The 20930-nt window shown below is 41.8% G+C and overlaps 1 protein-coding gene across 2 annotated transcripts in view; it reads right to left on the minus strand.

Annotated features, from left to right (window-relative positions):
* The window catches only part of ENOX1 (ecto-NOX disulfide-thiol exchanger 1), a 136916-nt gene that overhangs the window by 40907 nt on the left and 75079 nt on the right, over window positions 1-20930 (minus strand). For both annotated transcript variants that reach the window (XM_029283161.1, XM_029283160.1), the window contains one exon: window positions 20640-20760. In XM_029283161.1, the coding sequence (XP_029138994.1) occupies window positions 20640-20760 (121 nt within the window). The remainder of the gene's footprint in view (window positions 1-20639; window positions 20761-20930) is intronic.

Consider the following 20930-nt stretch of genomic DNA (forward strand, 5'->3'; position numbering starts at 1 on the left):
AGGGGGCCAGAGTCTCGCCCCCTATAGTCAGCGATGGAGTCAGCTGACTATGCCGGGGCGCCGGCAACCACAGCCACTCGGTCTTGGAAGGGTTGAGTCTGAGTCTGTTCCTCCCCATCCAGACCCGTACGGCCTCCAGGCAACGGGTCATCACGTCAAGGGCATCGTTGGGGTGGCCTGGGGTGGAGATGTACAGCTGGAATTCTGGGAGTTGAAGTCCACCAGTCATAAAAGAGCCAAGGTGGCCTACCCCTGGTATAAACTGTATAAATAACACAAAAATATAACTTCATTTGGTTGTTGTTTACTGCCTAATTGTGGATCTGGTATTTTAAGGACTCTCACGGCAGCAGTTAACACCCAGATAAGTAGAGATTAATACCAGTATTAATACTTAACTAACAATAAACAATATTCCAGTCAAGGAACTACCAACTCAGACAAACATTCAACAGTAAACAAGCCGAATCAAGGAACTAGTGTGCACATTCCCACCAACACCAAGTAGGCAAGCCACCGTATATACTATAAGGGTGAACCCAACTCCCTTCTAGCACTGATGATGTTACCTAACTGGGTAATAAAACATCTGCAAGAAAACAAAATATAACAGAATAACAGAATTGGAAGGGACCCGGGAGGTCTTCTAGTCCAACCCCTTGCTCGGGTAGGAAACCCTATACCAGTGGTTCTCAACCTTTTTAATGCTGCGACCCCAACCGGTCGTAAGTCGAGGACTAAACCGGTCGTAAGTCGAGGACTAAACCGGTCGTAAGTTGAGGGCTAAACCGGTCGTAAGTCGAGGACTACCCAACTGATCATAAGTCGAGGAGTTTCCCTGCCCGGGAGCGCCGCGCATGCGTGGTTCCGCCCCCTGCGCCGGCCGAGGCGTAGCTGGCAAGCGGCAGAGACAGAGCAGGCTGACCACCAGCTGGCCCAGCCCAAGTGAGGTAAGGCACCCGCTGGAAAAGGGGGGAAAATGGCGGACAAAAAAAATAGCGAACAAAAAAAATGGCGGACAGCTTGGCGACCCCCGTGAAATGGTCGATCGACCCCAAATGGGGTCCCGACCCACAGGTTGAGAACCACTGCCCTATACCATTTCAGACAAATGGTTATCCTATCTCTTCTTAAAAACCTCCAGTGATGGAGCACCCACAACTTCTGGAGGCAGGTTGTTCCACTGATTAATTGTACTCACTGTCAGGAAAATTCTCCTTAATTCTAGATTGCTTCTCTACTTAATTAGTTTCCATCTGTTGCTTCTTGTCCTGCCTTCAGGCGCTTTGGAGAATAGCTTGACTCCCTCTTCTTTGGGGCAGCCCCTGAGATACTGGAAGACGACTATCATGTCCCCCCTCGTCCTTCTCTTCATTAAACTAGACATACCCAATTCCTGCAACTGTTCCTTATATGTTTTAGCCTCCAGTCCTCTAATCCTCTTTGTTGCTCTTCTCTGCACTCTTTCTAGAGTCTCCACATCTTTTTTATATTGTGGCGACCAAAACTGGATGCCGTATTCCAAGTGTGGCCTTACCAAGGCGTTGTAAAGTGGTATTAACACTTCACATGATCTTGATTCTAGCCTTCTGTTAATGCATCCTAGGATTGCATTGGCTTTTTTGGCAGCTGCAGCGCACGGCTGGCTCCTATTTAAGCGATTGTCCACTAGGACTCCAAGATCCATCTTGCACTACCATTGGGCCAAGCAACCAAGCTCAGAGAGCACCAAGTACTCCACAGTTCAACTCTGACCTATGAATTTTCTCCTGTATTGAAAGTCTGAAATGTTCCTGACTTTCAGATCCTCCATCATCCACAGATTTGTTCGTTGGAATCCAGCAACTTTAATGGTATATTGGCACGATAGATATTAGGCAGATCTCCTAGCTCCAATCTCCTGCCCTGCTTATATTATTTTTTAAACATTGCCCATCTGACTCTAAGACTTAAAAACCCAAAGCGAAAACTTGCCCACCAACGTTAGTCTCTGTCTTTTGAGTTCCATTGAAACGACAACGGCGGAACAGAATAAAAACATATAAATTGCAAAGGGCTGGGAAAATGTTGGCACCACAGAAGCATTACCGCATTAAGTCGCATTGAAAGGCACTTAAGTCATTTCCTATGGAAGCTTCGTTTGGCTCCTTTTTCAATTTAAAATGGCAGTTTTATTATCGTGACGGATAGCAGGTGTTTGTGGAAAAATCGATTAGTATGCAGAGATGAAAATTACATTTAGCAAATGAATTGCGCCCGTCTGCGGTGTAGGCTGGAGTTTGTGTTCGCAAAAGGCGGGAGACTGTAAGGCAGCCCTATTTAAATAAATTATTTTGGCATAAATATAGATAGGGATGAAAAATGTCTTCTCTTCCAGCATGGTAGAAAGACAACTACAACTTGCAAACTTTTCCATTTGTTTCCTCGATCTGCCTGCCACAAGCTTTAGCTGAGCAAATATTTTCCCAAGTTTAATCCGGGATCATAACCAAAATCACATCCTTTATCAAGAAGCCGTAACTGAATGCATCGTCTCAACCAACCCTTTGAGCGTTTGTAATCAAAGGCACATTATTTATTCCACTCTTCGTGCTATAATTGTCACACGGCATACTCTGCCATAAGACCATGGTAAGAGATTACAATTATTTCATTTCCAACAGTGGGAACTTTAAAAAAAACAACTGACTTTCGTAAGAGTCGATTGTTCCTTTAGAACAGGGCTTTTCAACCAGTGGTACAGGTACCACCTGTGGTACATTGGCACCTGGCAGGTGGTACGCGACCATCCTAGAAAAGTGGTAGCAGGGGAGGGGAATGAGCTGAACCGGTGGCAGCACCGCACAAGCCTGAACGAGAGATGGCTGGAGCTGCAGGGCTGTCGGGGCTCAGCGGAAGCGCCAGGATCAGCGCCAGGATCAGCGCCAGGCTCCAGCTGGAGCTCGGCGCTGATCCTGGCGCTTCTGCTAAGCCCAGAAGAAGCACCGATCAGCTGGAATGTTGCAGCCTCTCCAGGGTCTTGTGATTTACATTCAGATGCTTGGCAACTGATTCATATTTATGACGGTCACAGTGTCCCAGGGTCATGTGAAGTAACTAAAACCTGCTGCAACCACCCAGCAGACGGGGGGAATAAAAACCAAACACCCTCCATCCCACCCCCGCTGCCAATCCTCAACAGAAATGCTCACAACAATGAAAACCTCGGACAGGAGGAAGAGCGCCACCGGGCGGGCAGGCAGCTGTCTTGCTCGGCTGTGGCTTGGGGGGCACTTTTTTCAGTGCCATTGTAACTTCGAACAGTCACTAAGCGAACTGTTGTAAGTCGAGGACTACCTGTACTTTATCACTTTTTTCCTTTTTTTTATGGGTCATCAAATTTTTGACCCCTTGCTAGGCGACTGGTGGTACTCGGATGTTGCCATATCCTAAAAGTGGTACAATGGGTGAAAAGGTTGAAAAGCCCTGATCTAGTCCAACCCCCTGCTCAGGCAGGAAACCTTACACCATTTCAGACAAATGGCTGTCCAGTCTCTTCTTAAAAACTTCCAGTGTTTTCTTTGAAGACGTTTCCCTGCTCGTCACAGAAGCTTCTTTAGCTCTGACGGGATGGTGGGGAATGATTTGTGAAATAAAACGGGTTTCCGTCTTTAGAATATATGATCTAGGTTTGCTACTGAATGGGTCTCAGCTTTAAGGAGGGGCTGGTAAAAAGTTAAATGATGGAAAGCAGGCTCCCTTTCTGTCTCTAAATATCAGTTCTCCCCGCCAGAGGATAGGAGAGAGTGACAAGAATTTACCACTCCATTGAAATGTGAATTTGGAAGCTGTATCCTCATCCCGGGAGAATTGAGGTTGATGGAAGAGAGAGAATTAAACAGTTCTAAATTCACAGCCCGTTCTTCATCTCTAACAAGCTACAAAGATTCCTTTGCCCGAAAGAATATGCCATGTAGATTATCTCATATTTTAAGTGGCAGGTATGGGCTCACTTACACCTAATCAAAGAGTAGAGCTGAGCTAGACAATACATTCAGATGGCTTTAAGATCATTTAAATGAGAACCCAATGTATGACTGTATATATAAATATATATATATATATATATATATATATATATATATATATATATATATATATATATATATATATATATATATATATATATATATATATATTTGCTCATGGTTTGTTTGAACTAGATATCTGTGATTCCATGATCTCTGCGGATGCCATACACTAAATCAATAAACACATCTATCGTACACTCGAAATCCCTGGATGCTTTGCTTCAACCACCGCCCCCCCAACTGTGTCACTGAAAAACCCGTGACAAAGAGGTCGTGCAGATTAATCTTTCATTCACAATGGCCATCCGCTCATTCACCTGTCCAAGAGCCGATTAAAAGGATTATCTGAACAATAGCAAACCAATATTTGCAAATGTCAAGTTTGAATTAGGCTAAAGATTAAGACTTAGCCAAGAAAAGGCTATCAAGACACAGCAGGGAAAGAAAAAGAAAGAAAGAAAGAAAGAAAGAAAGAAAAAGGAAGAAAGAAAGAAAGAAAAAAGAAAGAAAGAAAGAAAGAAAGAAAGAGGGAGGGAGGAAGGAAGAAAGAAAGAAAGAAAGAAAGAAAGAAAGAAGGAAGGAAGAAAAAGAAAGAAAGAAAGAAAGAAAAAGGAAGGAAGGAAGGAAGGAAGGAAGAAAGAAGGAAGGAAGGAAGAAAAAGAAAGAAAGAAAGAAAGAAAGAAAGAGGGAAGGAGGGAGGAAGGAAAAAAGAAAGAAGGAAGAAAAAAGAAAGAAAGGAAGGAAGAAAGAAAGGAAGGAAGGAAGGAAGGAAGAAAAAGAAAGAAAGAAAGAAAAAGGAAGGAAGGAAGGAAGGAAGAAAGAAGGAAGGAAGGAAGGAAGAAAAAGAAAGAAAGAAAGAGAAAAAGGAAGAAAGAAAGAAAGAAAGAAAGAAAGAAAGAAAGAAAGAAAGAGGGAGGGAGAGAGGGAGGGAGGGAGGAATGAAGAAAGAAAGAAAGAAAGAAAGAAAGAAAGAGAAACAGTCAGAATCCAAAACTGATAAATATTTGAAGTGACTACAGAGGCGACATAAATAGCAATCTCAACAAAGGACTCTGTGTCATAATGTCAGGCAACATGGTGCCACAAGAACCAATTAGTCTAAAGCTCAAAGATAAGTACTTGTACTGTATAATATCCAACAATGGACCAGGAATATCCTATTCAGATGGAAACGTTATATGGAAGTATTGTCATACAAAGAAAAGGCTTTCAAACAAAAAAATTCATTAATGCATTCTGAAATGTCTGAACAAATCGTAAAGCTAAACCCATTAAATCAAATCTATTTTTTTTCCTGAATGGTTAATTCTATTGTTGTACGTAGCTTCAAGGCCAAATCCACCCCACATGAAATTAAACACTTTCTGATCTCCTGAGTCTCCATGGCAACTCTAATAGTATGTGGGAAGAACTTGTAGGAAATGACCAGGCTGAGCCCCGGGGAGGGAGGGGTCAAACGCGTCATGGAGTTCCTTCTTGAGTTCCTTCACACCTGTGAGAGACCTGAGTCCAGCCCAGCTTGAATTCCATTGACTCTTCTCTACCGCTAATTTGCTTTGACTGTTAGTAGTTCAGATTCTTGTAGAGAGCATAAGCTTGCAATACACATTTATATTCAGAAAAGGCAGACACAGCCACACTCCTCTATCCATTAATGATTCACCTGTGGAGATGGTTACCTGGGTGTGCAGTTAACAAGTAGGCTGGCTTGGTCACTCAACAGTGAGACACTGGTGAAGCGGGCACAGCAGCGCCTGCATTTACTACGTCGCATGAGAAAAGCACATCTTCCTTCCCCTGTCCTCACCACTTTCTACACAGAGACGATCGAGAGCATCCTGTCATACCACATCACAGTCTGGTTTGGAAGCATCCCTGCTTCAGACAGGAAGGCGGTGCAGAGAGTGGTGAGGACAGCAGAAAAGATCATTGGCAGCTCCCTCCCTCCCATCCAGGACATGGCATGCAAGATTGTCTGGGACACGACACATCCTCTTCATCACCTGTTTTCCTTGTTACCTTCTGGGAGGGGGGGGCTTCGTGGTATCCAAAGCAGAACATCCAGATTCAATCACAGTTTTGTTCCATACAGTATTAACCTTGTGAACTCTCAAGCTTCCTCCTTCCGTTATGTATCCAAGATGGACAGTGATTAATATTTATATGTTGCTTATATGTAAGGCTGTAGGTCTATCATATGTTGTATATAGTATGTTTAAATGTGTGTTATGTACGGGTACACTTTGAGAGCAAGCAACTAAATTTCATTTTTAATGTGTGCCATTAGTAAAAAATGTCAATAAAGGTTATTTCTCTCTCCCTCTCATCTGTCTGTCTGTCTGTCTGTCTGTCTGTCTGTCTGTCTGTCTGTCTGTCTGTCTCTCTCTCTCTATCTATCTATCTATCTATCTATCTATCTATCTATCTATCTATCTATCTATTCAGTGGTGGGATTCAAATCTCTCTCTCTCTCTCTCTCTCTCTCTCTCTCTCTCTCTCTCTCTCTCTCTCTCTCTCTCTCTCTCTCTCTCTCTATCTATCTATCTATCTATCTATCTATCTATCTATCTATCTATCTATCTATTTATCTATCTCCTGAAGGCAGCATTTAAAACAAACAAACAGGCACCCCACCGCACAGCAAAAAATCACAACCCCCACAAGAAACCAGACCACGTCCCGACAACAGCCAGCCAAACAAACAAAGCGAAACCAGACCATGGCGCAGAGGCAACCCAACGAATAAACAAACACTATTTTCATCACACAGACGATACTTATAACACTAAGGACCGCATGGCCCAGCAACAACAACCAGCCAATCAAACAGCCCAAAACCAGACCGTGACTCAAAAACATCCAGACAAATAACACCCACACCGATTTACACATCACACAAAAAGGTATTTAAAGGCCAGTGCTCTTACAGACGAGCACAAGTCAAAGCACACTCAAGATGTCCGTCCCTCCCGAATGGAGACGAAATGTCTGCAGCCAAATCGCCAAGCTCAGAGATCAACTCAACAGCCTAACTACCATCCCGAGCTACTAATATCCCCCCCCCCAAAAAAAGCTGTAATTCCATTCTCTCTAAAATACAACTGCTCCCCTCTTCTTTTCTTTTTTTCCTTTTGTTTCTTCTTCAGTGGTTTGATTGCTTTCTTGGAGTTACACTTGGAGAGCACTAGACATCTGGCGAGGTAAAACTGCTCAACAAGACATTTTGCAAAGTATGGAAACAGTAGTCGTAATTAATATCATCTTCAGTGATGTGCTAAATGACAGAGGGAGATAAAGAGGGAGACGGCGAAAAAGAGTCCAGAAAATTTCCCCACACTTCAGGCGTGAGTTTTTTGTATTTTTTTTTTTTAAGAAACATTTTCGTTTAAAAGGTTAATTCATCAGTGGGCGATGTTTTATTCTCATTCAGAAATTGCAGGAAAATTTTCCTCAACTCCTCAAGTGCCATTAATCAAATGTAAAGTGCTTTGCCGCTCTTCAGAGGAGAAATGGAGCTGTTTGGGGCCATCTCATGAGGTGATTAATAATGAAGAATGTGGGAGAAAAAATGCCTACAGTGTATTTTGCTTAAATTATTATGTTTCTGTTGTCTTCCAGCCATAAATCACCAACTATGAGGAAAATCTTCTTAAGGAGCTTGGATTGAAGAAAAAAAATCTCTCTCCCCATCAGAACTGAGTTTCTCCAGGCTAGTTGTCAAGGTGTTTCTCAACCTTGACAACTTTAAGATGGGTGGACTTCAACTCCCAAAATTCCCCAGCCAAATCCACTCGTTTAAAGTTGCCAAAGTTGAGCAACATTGCCTTAGAGCAACTTGGCCCTTTGATGACTTGTGGACTTCAACTCCCAGAATTCCTCAGCCAGCGTGAGGGAACTATGACCCTTTTATGACTTGTGGACCAACTCCCAGAATTCCTCAGCCAGTGTGAGGGAACTATGACCCTTTTATGATTTGTGGACTTCAACTCCCAGAATTCCTCAGCCAGTGTGCCTGGCTGAGGAATTCTAGGAGTTGAAGTCCACAAGTCATAAAAAGGCCAAGTTTGAAGACCCCTGCCTTAGAGAGACCTTGTGAATTTAAACTTTTCTCTTTGACTGCCATTTCCTCCAGTTATAAATCTCAACTGCTTAAGAAACATTACCTCAGTTTCCAAAATGATTCCCTTTATAAAATTGGGAATTCGAGACGTTACTCTTTGAAAAAAAAATCACAAATGATCCTTGGGCAACCGATGTTAAGTCTTTGGTTCTCGGCCTTAATATTTTATTCAGGCTTTCTTCTGGATACTGTAGAGAGTTTTTACCAAACACAACAATTTGTTCTTGCGCCATTTTTGTGAGACAGTGCTTTTTTTTAGTGGCATACTTTAGAAAGCTTGTGGATTGTGTTGCTAACGTTAGATGTGTTTGCACCAGATTCCCAAAGTCAGTTTGGATTCATAAATAAATATGCATTTAGAAACGTAATTGATTTGGTTGGTGATATTGAAAGACCGGGAAAAGGATATGGAGTGCTAAAGCATCCTGAATGACATTTTGTATTATGATGATGATGATGATGATGATGATGATGATGATGATGATGATATGAGTGACTCATAGAAAAAACTGAAAGAAAAGGAAATAGGTGAAAGAAAGAAGAATGACAATAGGATATCAAATATAAAGAGTTGGTAGGAATTCTGCATGGAAAAAAAAAGCATGAGTAGATCATTCACCTAAAAAAATTGAAAAATAGATGCAAGGAAGGATGATGTCTATGGAGATTCTCCGTCATCCAGGTTGTGGTGGTCCCAAAGGTGCTTTTTCAGGAGGGAACTAGACTTTCTTGTTTTTCTTTGAAGATGTTTCGCTTCTCATCCAAGAAGCTTCTTCAGCTCTGACGGGATGGTGAGGAATGGAAGGATTTCAAAAGAGTACTAACATCCAGCTGTCTGCAAGGAGTATAAATCCTTCCATTCCTCAACCATCCGGTCAGAGCTGAAGAAGCTTCTTGGATAAGAAGCGAAACGTCTTCAAAGAAAAACAAGAAAGTCCAGTTGCCTTGTGAAAAAGCACCTTTGGGATAAGGAAGGATGATGTGGAAACTGCTTAGAACTGAGTGAGACAGAGGAATGTGGGATTGTGCTAATAGGAAGCATGAAAAAGGATGCTTGATGGGATGATAGAAAGACAAACTGCCCATCAACAGGCACAGAGAGAAAAACAGCATCTACACACCATTCAAAAGAGAGAATCCAAAAGCCACCAAAGAAACAGAAAAATTAAAACACCTCCCCACTAGCAATTAACACCCATTAGATATCTGCAAGCATATGATTTTTCTTAAGCTTCAATTTCAAATATTGGAAATAACAACATCTCTTTGTTCCTCTGTTTTGCCATGAAGCAGGGGGGAAACCGTGTTAAAAGCGTAACACTTGTTTTAAAATCAAGCCTTGAAATTTGGCGTGGCTATTGACTATTTTCAAAGACCACGTGGGAAATTTCACACACTCATACAGACACGCTCTCTACTTGAGGCTAAACATGCCACCCAAACTATAAATGTTATTTTCCAATACATTCTCGGGCCAAACAAGCAAGGAATTTTAATTGGAAACCAAAGATTTTGGACTGTTCCCTCTGGAGACATTTCTACAGTTCTACAACAATAAGCCAAATGTAGTTCCAGAGCTCACCATTATATCAAAAAGGAGACAGATATTTTAAAATAGGTCCAAGCTAATGGATTTTGTCTATCAGAATGTGTCTTTTCTTGTACTCTAATTCCACAGCCTTCTGGTGTTATTGATAAAGTATTCAGACAGTGTGCCATCTTCATTGCTAGCTCCCTTTAATTCTCCCAAATCCATGATTTTATTTTTATTTATGGCAGGTAAGTTAAATTAATGTTACCCTCCCCACTCTCAAAGAAAATAATAAAAAATGTGGTTATTATTATAACGGAAGGCAAATATATCTTCTTTCTGAAATGCTATTCTGTAAAGGCAAGACCACCCCACCATTGTTGTTCAATATTTTTAAAGAACTGTTTTAATTCTGGGGCTTGACTATAAATTTTGCTCAGGCCCGAACCCCCTAAACATATTTTATCATCTTGTCAAGATGAGAGACTTGCGCGTCGATAAAAATGACACTAAAATAAATGTAAATTTAGATTGCTGTCACAAGTGGCTGCTTGCTTTTGTGAAGATGTTAGGTTGCTATAGAGTTTTCCATAGCAACCTTGCATCTTATTATATAAATAATCCCTTTGGTGTCCTTAAAGCCTGCTAAGAACAGGATTAAATCTATTCTCATATGTAATGATCCTGCATTAAAACTTATCAAGATGAAAAACCAGAAAACATAATAAACCGTAATCTAGATAATAGCATTTCTGGCAGTTCAAAGGCATCGTGGCATCACAGGCATTGCAAAACAGTTTGCAGTTAGCTAGTTATTTATTTTTTTTGCAAAAACCTTCATTAAATATATCCTCTCGAAAGTTCTATTTCTTTCTTTCAATTCTCTTTTTTTAAAAAAAAAGATCCAGAACATTAATAAAACTTTCAGTGCTGTGATAAATTGAATGAATCGGATCTTGGCCTTTGATATGCTGAAGAGAGGAGACAATGAAAAAACTTTATTGCTTGGGTGGATTATGATCACATAAATATAAAGAATGCTTAGCTCTGGGCTCTGCCTCTTAATTTTAATTATATTTGTGCTGTTGTTGGCCATTTCTCCTTTGGTCCAAGGTAATACAGTTATTCTGTAAGATTCAGATCCCTCCTTCAGATGGAATTAGAATAGAGTAGAGCTGGATGGGACCTTGGAGGTCTTCTAGTCCAACTACCTGCTCAAGCAGGAAACCCCATACCATTTCAGATAAGTGACCTTCTAGCCTCTTCTTAAAAATCTCCAGTGATGGAGCACCTACAACTTCTGGAGGGAAGCTGTTCCACTGGTTAATTGTCCTCACTGTTAGGAAGTTTCTCCTTAGTTCCAGGTTGCTTCTCTCCTTGATTAGTTTCCACCCGTTGTTTCTTGTCCTGCCTTCAGGGGCTTTGGAGAATAAGTTGACCCCCTCTTCTTTTTGGCAGCCCCTTAGATATTGGAAGACTGCTATCATGTCACCCCTACCTCTTTTCTCTAGACTAATCAAACCCAATTCTTGTAACCGTTCTTCATATGTTTTTGTCTCCAGGCCTTTAATCATCCTAGCTGCTCTTCTCTGCACTTTTTCCAAAATCTCAACATCTTTTCTGTAATGTGGTGAGCAAAACTGGATGCAGCATAATCCCGGTGTGGTCTTACCAAGGCTTTATAAAGCGGTACTAAGGCATCACGTGATTTTGATTCTACGCCTCTGTTTATATGGATTTGCTTGGTCTAGAGAAGAAGTGGACCGTAGTGAAATTCTGCGCAACATTTGTGCCCGGAACAGTAGGTTTTGTACATCCCTGCGGCTAAACTACATCTGCTACCATCCATCACTGTGGACCCAACTTGTCAGGAGAGGAGCAGCTGAGTAACATCTGGAAGGCTGCAGATTTGCCAGACTCAAAACAGGAAGTGTTAAAGGATGCACCCTGTAAGATTTTTAAAGTACAGAGATTAAAAAGCAATGATAAGAAAAATGAACCAATACCCTGCAGAATTAAAGGCTTGCAAAAAAAAAAAAGATTAAAAAAGGGCTCGTTGATAATAACCACAGATTGAAATTATATATCATAATGACAGTGTCTTTCTAAAGAAAGCAGTGGAAAGCTTCAACTGAAAAGTCCTTCAGCCAGGGAGCCCATACAGTGAAGTAGAACATTCTCAAGTTATGAAAATCAGAATTTCTACTAGTTTTCAAATAACTCAGAAGGATGTTGCCAAGATATGGTTTGCTATAGCAAGGTTATCTTTGAATGGCTACAGTAATAGGAAGCCGATGCTTATTTTGAGAAAATCAATCCCATAAGCATCGTAAAGCTAGGATCCTAAACCCATAGGGGCCACACAGCTCTTGATTGATTCAAATTAGCTTGGGAAATTTTCCAAGGACAATTTTGCCCGGATTGAATTTCAATATATTAGCTTCCATTCCGTTATCCTGGTGTAGCAATTTTCTTGCATCATCTAGATTGAATTTAAAAAAAAAAGGAACAGAACTGGATACCATGCATATAAGATATAATAAGCAGCAGATGCTCAAATGCCATATATAAAACATGGGGAATTAGATAAAATCCAGAGAGACATCAATACGTTATGCATTTGCTTCTGACCCTCTTTTGTAAATGGTCATCCAGGTGAGCACGGAAATACAAATGAACAAATCTCCGACCATTTGGTCTTGAAAGCTATCGAGAAGTCTAGAAGCATAAACTGAACAGCATTCTCCATCTCTGATCATACCAAAGTTGACCCAGATATTTTCAATGCCAAAGTCAACCCTAAATGTGGAAAACTAATTCCACATTTAGAGTTCCTGGTGTTGACTACTGTAGGAGAAGAGAAGATAAAGCCTGGGGTCGGAGTCAAAAGAGGAATCAGCCTGGAATCATTACGTTCCCACAAATGGTCCCAGTTCAACCCCTCTTGGATTCTGTTGAGTCTTATCAAGTGGCAATTTAGTGCTGACCCTTCATTGACTAGATTCTTGTGTCTAGGCACGAGCAATGGATCATCTTGACTGGAATTTAACGTGTGGTCCTGATTCTTCACATACAACAGCTACTCGCTTAAAAATTTCCTTTTAGAAAATTAGGCATTACTTCTCAGCCTACCATTGTTGTAATCGTCTACATCAAGCTACCTTTTTCTTTTTCATGGATTACTGGAAGTGCCATCTCTCTTAATGAGCAATGGACCAAATCTAGCACTTTCCTTTCTTCCACTGGATGTAATAATTAAACCAAAAGAATAAAAAAAAAAAGCAAGATGAATGCTTGACTGACTTGTATGAGTTAGTCAAGTAAACAAATGAACCTCAGTTTCATTGACGCCTCCATGAAGGCACTGGATGTCTTTTACACCACGACTCTTGGTTTGTATACAGCAAGTCAGGAATTAGCTAAAGTGAAACTGAATTCCACTTTACCCTGCCCATATTTTATGAAACAGGAGAAAAGAGAGAAAGAATGCAGGATTGACCATTATAACACACACACACACACACACACACACACACACACACACAGTGAATTGCAAACTCCCAGAAATCAAGGTTCCGTGACAGAATGCCAATCCAATATTTTTATGGCTACTGTACCTAAGAAGAAAAATCCAATTGTTTTGACCAGGCGTAAACATTTAATAAATAAATATAAGTAAATGAAAATATATCTTGTCCATACATGGATTCGTATTTTGAGTTAGTGTTGTAGGAAAGCTTACGGATATGTATCGGTAGAAATTAGCTCCTTAGTTCTATGTTACTCCTGTAATTCCTACTCAAGAAGTATGCAAACAGATTTAATAATAAATAAAGCAAATAAAAATGACAGTGCAGTATGATGAGAACTTTGACCATGTTTATCAGGGAGGTTTTTGCAGTTGGGATGTAGGCACCAAAAAAAAAAAAATCCAATCCAATCCAATGCAAGGAATCCAGCCCAGAATATGAAAAAAAAGTTCAAACAACTTTCAGAAATCAAGAGACAAGGGGAAAAATATTAAAAATGGATGTATGGCTCTAAACGCTAGTTCTTTGTACAATAACTCAGCAGTCCCTTATGATTTCTCTTACCTGAGGACATTGCTGAGATACTTCCTCCTGAGGGAAAGAAACCTTGAAAAAGCACTCCACAACAATTTATATCCTCAATGCCCTCATAGTACCCACTAAAAGTGAGCTTAGCTCCATAGGTTTTGATGTTCCATAACATTCTTGGTTATCGGGCTTGGGGTTCCAGGGGACTAGATGGAAACTCATCAAGGAGAGAAGCAACCTAGAACTAAGGAGAAACTTCCTGACAGTGAGAACAATTCATCGGCGGAACAACCTGCCTCCAGAAGCTGTGGATGCTCCAACACTGGAAGTTTTTAAGAAGAGTCTGGACAGCCATTGGTCTGAAATGGTATAGGGTCTCCTGCCTGAGCAGGGGGTTGGACTAGATGACCTCCAAGGTCCTTTCCAACTCTGTTATTCTGTTATATCTTAAGAAGGCATTGTGTTTAATCTACTCTCTACCCGGTGGTTCTACTTTTAATACTGGCTGGTTTTTTAATGATTGTTTTTATATGTTTATTGTTTTATTGTAATCCTTATATTCAGAGTCACTTGGTGTGAGATGGCCATAAGAGTCAGTTTGGTCTAGGGATTAAGACTGCGAGTTCTAATTTTACCTTAGCCATGAAAGCCAGCTGGGTGACTCTGGCCCAATCACTAGGAGACTGGAAGTTCTAGTCCCGCCTTAGGCAGGAAAGCCAGCTGGGTGACTTTGGGCCAATCACCAGGAGACTGGGAGTTCTAGTCCCACCTTTGGCATGAAAACCAGCTGGGTGACTGGAGAAGGGAGATGCTTTTTAACATATTCACCATCTAATTTGGTTAACTCTAATCCAATTAGATTAAAAAAAAATCTATGAGCTAATGAGACAGGGCAGAATGCTTGAAACTCAATACTCAAATCAAATCACAAATAACTACTTGTACATGAGCTTATTGCTGCTGAAAAGGAGTCTGGATCATCGGCTGTTTTTCTCTCCGTTTTCGCCTACTGAAGACGAAGAAGAAGAAGAAGAAGAAGAAGAAGAAGAAGAAGAAGAAGAAGAAGAAGAAGAAGAAGAAGAAGAAGAAGAAGAAGAAGAAGAAGAAGAAGAAGAAGAAGAAGAAGACGACAACAGGAGGAGGAGGAGGAAACAACAACAAAATATCAATAATAATAATAATGGTGGTGCTGCTGCTGGTGGTGGTGGTAGAGGAGGAGGAGGAGGAGGAGAAGAAGGAGAAGGAGAAGGAGTAGGAGTAGGAGTAGGAGTAGGAGGAGGAGGAGGAGGAGGAGGAGGAGAAGAAGAAGAAGAAGAAGAAGAAGAAGAAGAAGAAGAAGAAGAAGAAGAAGAAGAAGAAGAAGAAGAAGAAGAAGAAGAAGAAGAAGAAGAAGAAGAAGAAGAAGAAGAAGAAGAAGAAGAAGAAGAAGAAGAAGAAGAAGAAGAAGAAGAAGAACTGTGAGATCCTTGGTCATCCTCCTCCTCCTCCTCCCCCTCCTCGTCTCCACAAACCCCACTCCCTTCTAGCTCAGAGAGCACCAAGGACCCCACAGTCCTCCTCCTCCTTCTCCTCCTCCTCCTCTTCTCCACAAACCCCCCTCCCTTCTAGCACTGATGATGCTACCTAGTTTGGGCCATGAAACATCTGCCAGAAAACCACCCAGCTCAGACAGCACCAAGGACCCCTCATGTCAACCCTGAGCTGCAAATATTCTCCTTCGTTGTAACTCTGAGCGGTCCCTAAACAAATCATTGCAAGACGAGGACTACCAGCCTACATTTCCCGCTAAAAAGCCTTTTGCTTACTGCCGTTGCCATAAGAGAACCTCTGGGTGGCCTTGCTGCATTAGCGGCGTAACAATACCACCGTTTCATTACACGGGAAATTACAGATATATCCTAAGGGCGAAAAATCTTTCCGGCTAGCAATCTGCAAACAGCTGCACTTCAATAATTCTTGAAATGACTTCACCGTCTTTCATTTTAGGACTTGGCGCGCGATGCCAGGAGGCAGGGAAGTGAGAACCCACAAGATGGTATTTGAACTAACCTTTTTACGGAGGGGACGGGGGCGTTGCTGCTGCTTTTATTTTATTTTTATTTTTTTCAGCGTTCCGAATATGCTCCAGTACTCAGAAATTTCATTTTCATATTTTTTTTTTTATTTAATCTACCTCACGGGCTGGCGGTACCTCAGCTAGCAACCGTTTCTGGGTCCTTCTGTCAACAGAAGCTGTCACAATTACAGATTTATATTTTTCCCCCACCCCGATTCTTTGCCAGAAATTGTTTCGAAAATAATTGGCCTGCATATTCAGGGAGACCAAAATAATAATAATAATAATAATAATAATAATAATAATAATAATAATAATAATAATAATAATAATAATAATAATAATAATAATAATAATAATAATAATAATAATAATAATAATAATAATAAAGGACGATAGATTGTTCTCCTCTTTTTCTAATCTGCCAGTTGAAACCCGTCGCTCCTGCTGCGGTCCCCACCCAGGTAGCGCTCCTGCTGTGAATTTCAGATAACCTATTCTATGAACTTTCTTTTATAACCCTCCCCTTTTTTTCCTTTTATAAACCAGATTACCTAAAGTAAAGCAAACAGTTTTAGGCAAGGAAATGTGCACACACCTACTCAGCCTCCAGGCGATCAAAATAGTCCGTGCAGTGTTCTATTTCTAAAGCAAAATAAATTAGGGGCGACATATTTCATCTGAAATATAAATAAACGCATACACGCTCTGATTAGGGAGAGACAAACTTTGTTGTTGTTGTTGTTAATTGCGAAGTCGTGTCCGACCCATCGCGACCCCATGGATGACGTTCCTCCAGGCCTTCCTGTCCTCTACCATCTTCTGGAGTCCATTGAAGCTCACGCCTCCTGCTTCAGTGACTCCATCCAGCCACCTCATTCTCTGTCATTGTCCCCTTCTTCTCTTGCCCTCCATCTTTCCCAGCATCAGGCTCTTCTCCAGGGAGTCCTTCCTTCTCATTAGGTGGCCAAAGTATTTGAGTTTCCACTTCAGGATCTGGCCTTCTAAAGAGCAGTTGGGGTTGATCTCCTCTAGGACTGACCGGTTGGATGGCCTTGCAGTCCAGGGGACTCGCAGGAGTCTTCTCCAGCACCAGAGTTCAAAGGCATCCATTCTTTGGCGCTCAGCCTTTCTTATGGTCCCAGAGACAAACTTATTTCTGCTAAAAGAGAATATTTGTAGCTGAGGGCTGAATTGTGGGTGCACTCTGAGCTTGGTTGTTTTCTTGAATAAGGGCAAACCCCCAACTCTCTTGTAGCGCTGATAATGTTACCTAGTTTGGTAATGAAACGTCTGCACAAAAACCACCAAGCTCAGAGAGCACCGAGGACCCCGCTGGTTCTTTCTCTCATATCTGCCCATCTGTAAGTTGCATTTGGGAGATATTTAAAAGAGAGATACATTTACCAGGATAGAGGCATCCATGAATAGAATAGAATAGAGCTGGAAGGGACATTGGAGGTCTTCTAGTCCAGCCCCCTGCTCAAGTAGGAGACCCTAGACCAGGGGTAGTCAACCTCGGGTCTTTTATGACTCATGGACTTCAACTCCCAGAATTCCTGAGTCAGCATAGCTGGCTCTGGAATTCTGGGAGTTGAAGTCCATGAGTCATAAAAGACCCGAGGTTGCCTGCCCTAGACCATCTCAGACAAGTGACTGTCCAATCTCCTCTTAAAAACTTCCAGTGATGGAGCACCATAACTTCTGGAGGCAAGTTGTTCCACTGGTTAATTGTCCTCACTGTTAGGAAGTTTCTCCTTAATTCCAGGTTGCTTCTCTCCTTGATTAGTTTCCAGAGTGTCCAAAAAAGTCAAGATGATATCCGTGACTTTGTAACTGAAGTCCTTCTTCTTTGTATGTGAAGTGTGTGTGCAACCCATGTGTCGCAGGCTTTTGAATGCATCCCAAAGGAGTCCTAATTCTTTTGTGGGTTCCCCCTGAGATGCAGCTGTATTAATTCCTGCTCATGCACAGTCCGTGTGTTTAGCTTCCTTAAGTGACACATTATAGAATCAGAAGACCAGCCGTCTCTCTAGAGGGTATACAGTAAACTCAAAGTTTCTCCAAATTCTGTGCCGGTGATCTAGAAATAAGAGTAGCCTTTAAACCTCCAGTGAAATCAGTGGAGTATAGGAAGACTTAACTGAAAATAATATTCAACCAGTTGCTCAAGAAGAAACTCTATATTTCTATGCTCTGTTGAATGAAAAACAAAATCCTTGCTGAAATTACTTGTAGCAAGAGAATTGAGGCATTGGCTAGATTTATGAAGTATGGATAACCTGTCCCTTATCCCAAAGGTGCTTTTTCAAGAGGCATCTGGACTTTCTCGTTTTTCCTTTGAAGACATTTCGCTTCTCATCCAAGAAGCTTCTTCAGTTCTGACTGGATGGTGGGAAAAGGAAGGATTTATACTCCTTGCAGACAGCTGGTCATTTGCATCCTTTTAGAGAGTCCTTGAGGCCACTTGGAGATTTAGCTGTGTCCTCAGGGTCACCTGAGCGGTTCAAATGGGTGTGGAGCCTTCTTGGAACTACTGAAAGGACTGTGTTGTAGACTGGAGATAGATGATGTTGTATCCCTCCCCCCTCTGTTGCCAACACAACATAAAGGCCTACTTTAAACCCAACAATACACTAAGGCAGAAGCTTGTCCACCCAAAGGATGGAACACCCAAACAAGAACTGAGCAGTGTGGCATATGCAGTACAACGCAGTGAGACACGTGCGGCTCTGTACATTGGGGAAACAAAACAAGCTCTTCACAAACTCATGGTGCAATGTACGAGAACAAGAACATCAGGAGAAGATTCAGCACTTCATCTGCATTTGAAAGACAAAGGCCGCTCTTTGGAAGACAGCAAAGTCCACATTCTGGACAGAGAGGACCGCTGGTTTGAAAGAGGGGGTCCAAGAGGCCATCTAGATCCAAACTAAACAGAGGGGGAGGGATACAACCTCATCGATCTCCAGTCTACAACACCATCCTTTCAGCAGTTCCAAGGAGGCTCCACACACATTTGCACTACTCAGATGACCCTGAGGACACAGATAAACCTCCAGGTGGCCTCAAGGACTCTCAAGGCAAATGACCAACTGTCTGCAAGGAGGAGGAGAAGGAGGAGGAGGAAGAGGAGGAGGAGGAGGAGGAGGAGGAGGAGGAAGAGGAAGAGGAAGAGGAGGAGGAGGAGGAGGAGGAGGAGAAGACCTGCACAGTCTCTTTCAATTCTATGATTCTATGTTCTATGAGTGTATCTTCGCTCTGACCAGAGAGACAGAAATTACCTCAGTGCTGAGGGAAATAAAGCAGGAAAACCCTTTCCAGTCAATGCTGGAAAAAAATCGAAATTTCATTACTGACATATCCCCTTGCATGAATAAGTGGGAAACAATGAAGAATATAGAAGAACACAGGAAGGATTACACCTGGAGTGGTTCCACATCAAATAGTTGCTCGCAGATCAATACGCTGCTGCCCCAGGTCCTTTTTCTAGATTGTCTTTTTTTTATTAGCTACAAACATAAACCCGTACAAATCTTTCTTCCCTCCCCAATGAGGGCATTTTCTGAACACGGAATCCTTTTATCGGTCTTTCTCCGAGAATCATAAACAAGATGGCATCAAATGCGAGATCAGACCTACGAAAACATAATCCGTTTCCAGCACAGGTGTTATTATCCGTGAGGGGGAGTCTCTTCCTCTTAAAAATATGGATTTTGCTGCACAATTCTGTGCCATAAAACCATGGAAGGAATAGAATAGAACAGAATAGAATGGAATGGAAATAGGAATAGGAATAGGAATAGAATAGAATAGAATAGAATAGAATAGAATAGAATAGAATAGAATAGAATAGAATAGAATAGAATGGAATGGAATGGAATGGAAAGGAACGGAACGGAACGGAACGGAACGGAACGGAATGGAAACGTGAAGAGAAGAGAAGAGAAGAGAAGAGAAGAGAAGAGAAGAGAAGAGAAGAGAAGAGAAGAGTTGGAAGGGACCTTGGAGGTCTTCTAGTCCAACCCCCTGCTCAGGCAGGAAACCCTACACCATTTCAAACAAATGGCTCTCCAATCTCTCCTTAAAAACTTCCAGTGATGGAGCACCCACAGCTTCTGGAGGCAACTAGTTCCACCAGTTAATTGTTCCAATTGTCAGGAATTTTTTTCCTTAAATCCAGGTTGCTTCTCTCCTTGATGAGTTTCCATATGTTGCTTCTTGTCCTGCCTTCAGGCGCTTTAGAGAATAGCTTGACTCCCTCTTCTTTGGGACAGCCTCTTAGACATTGGAAGACTGCTATCATGTCACCCCTATCCTATTTGACCAGATCTCTCAGGGTTCAAGGAAGGAAGTAAAGATAGTCCTCGATTTACAACAGTTCATTTAGTGACAGTTCAAAGTTACAACGGCACTGAAAAATGTGACTTACGATCTGCTTGACACGACCGTTTTTCACACTTAGGACCGTTGCACCATCCCCACGGTCACGGGATCCAAATTCAGATGCTTGGCAACTGACTCACACTTACAACGGTCACAGTGTCCCCCGGGGGTCCCGTGATCCCCTTTTGCAACCTTCTGACAAGCAAAGTCAATGGAGATTTACTGAACAACCCGTGTTCCTAACTTAACAATGCAACGATTCACTTAACCAGTGCAGCAAGAAAGGTCGTAAAACGGGGCAAAATCTCACTCAACGAGTGTCTCACTTAGCAACATCAATTTTGGGCTCAGTTGTGGCTGTAAGTCAAGAACTACCTGTATATTTCGGAAATAAAGAGGGAAGGAACTCCAATTTTACCTGAATCCTCCACCCTCAGCTTCTTATTACTGGGATTTTCATCGCTGTCATCGTCCGACATGTCCATCTCTTCTTCTCTCCTGATCCCCATCAGCTGTTCGCTGTGAGCGTTCCTGAGTTCCTAAAAGAAACCAAAACCCAACAAAAATACAAACTTTACTTCGTCAGTCGTGGTGGAACCCAAAATTCCACTTCCTGAAGTCAATTTGCTCCCTTTGAAAGGGCCACATCCCGTCTTGTCCCTTTCGCTCAATTCGCTCCCTTTGAAAGGGCCACATCCCGTCTTGTCCC

This window comes from Protobothrops mucrosquamatus, unplaced genomic scaffold, assembly GCF_001527695.2.
Source record: "Protobothrops mucrosquamatus isolate PMUCROS unplaced genomic scaffold, P.Mucros_1.0 scaffold28, whole genome shotgun sequence".
Classification (NCBI taxonomy): domain Eukaryota; kingdom Metazoa; phylum Chordata; class Lepidosauria; order Squamata; family Viperidae; genus Protobothrops; species Protobothrops mucrosquamatus.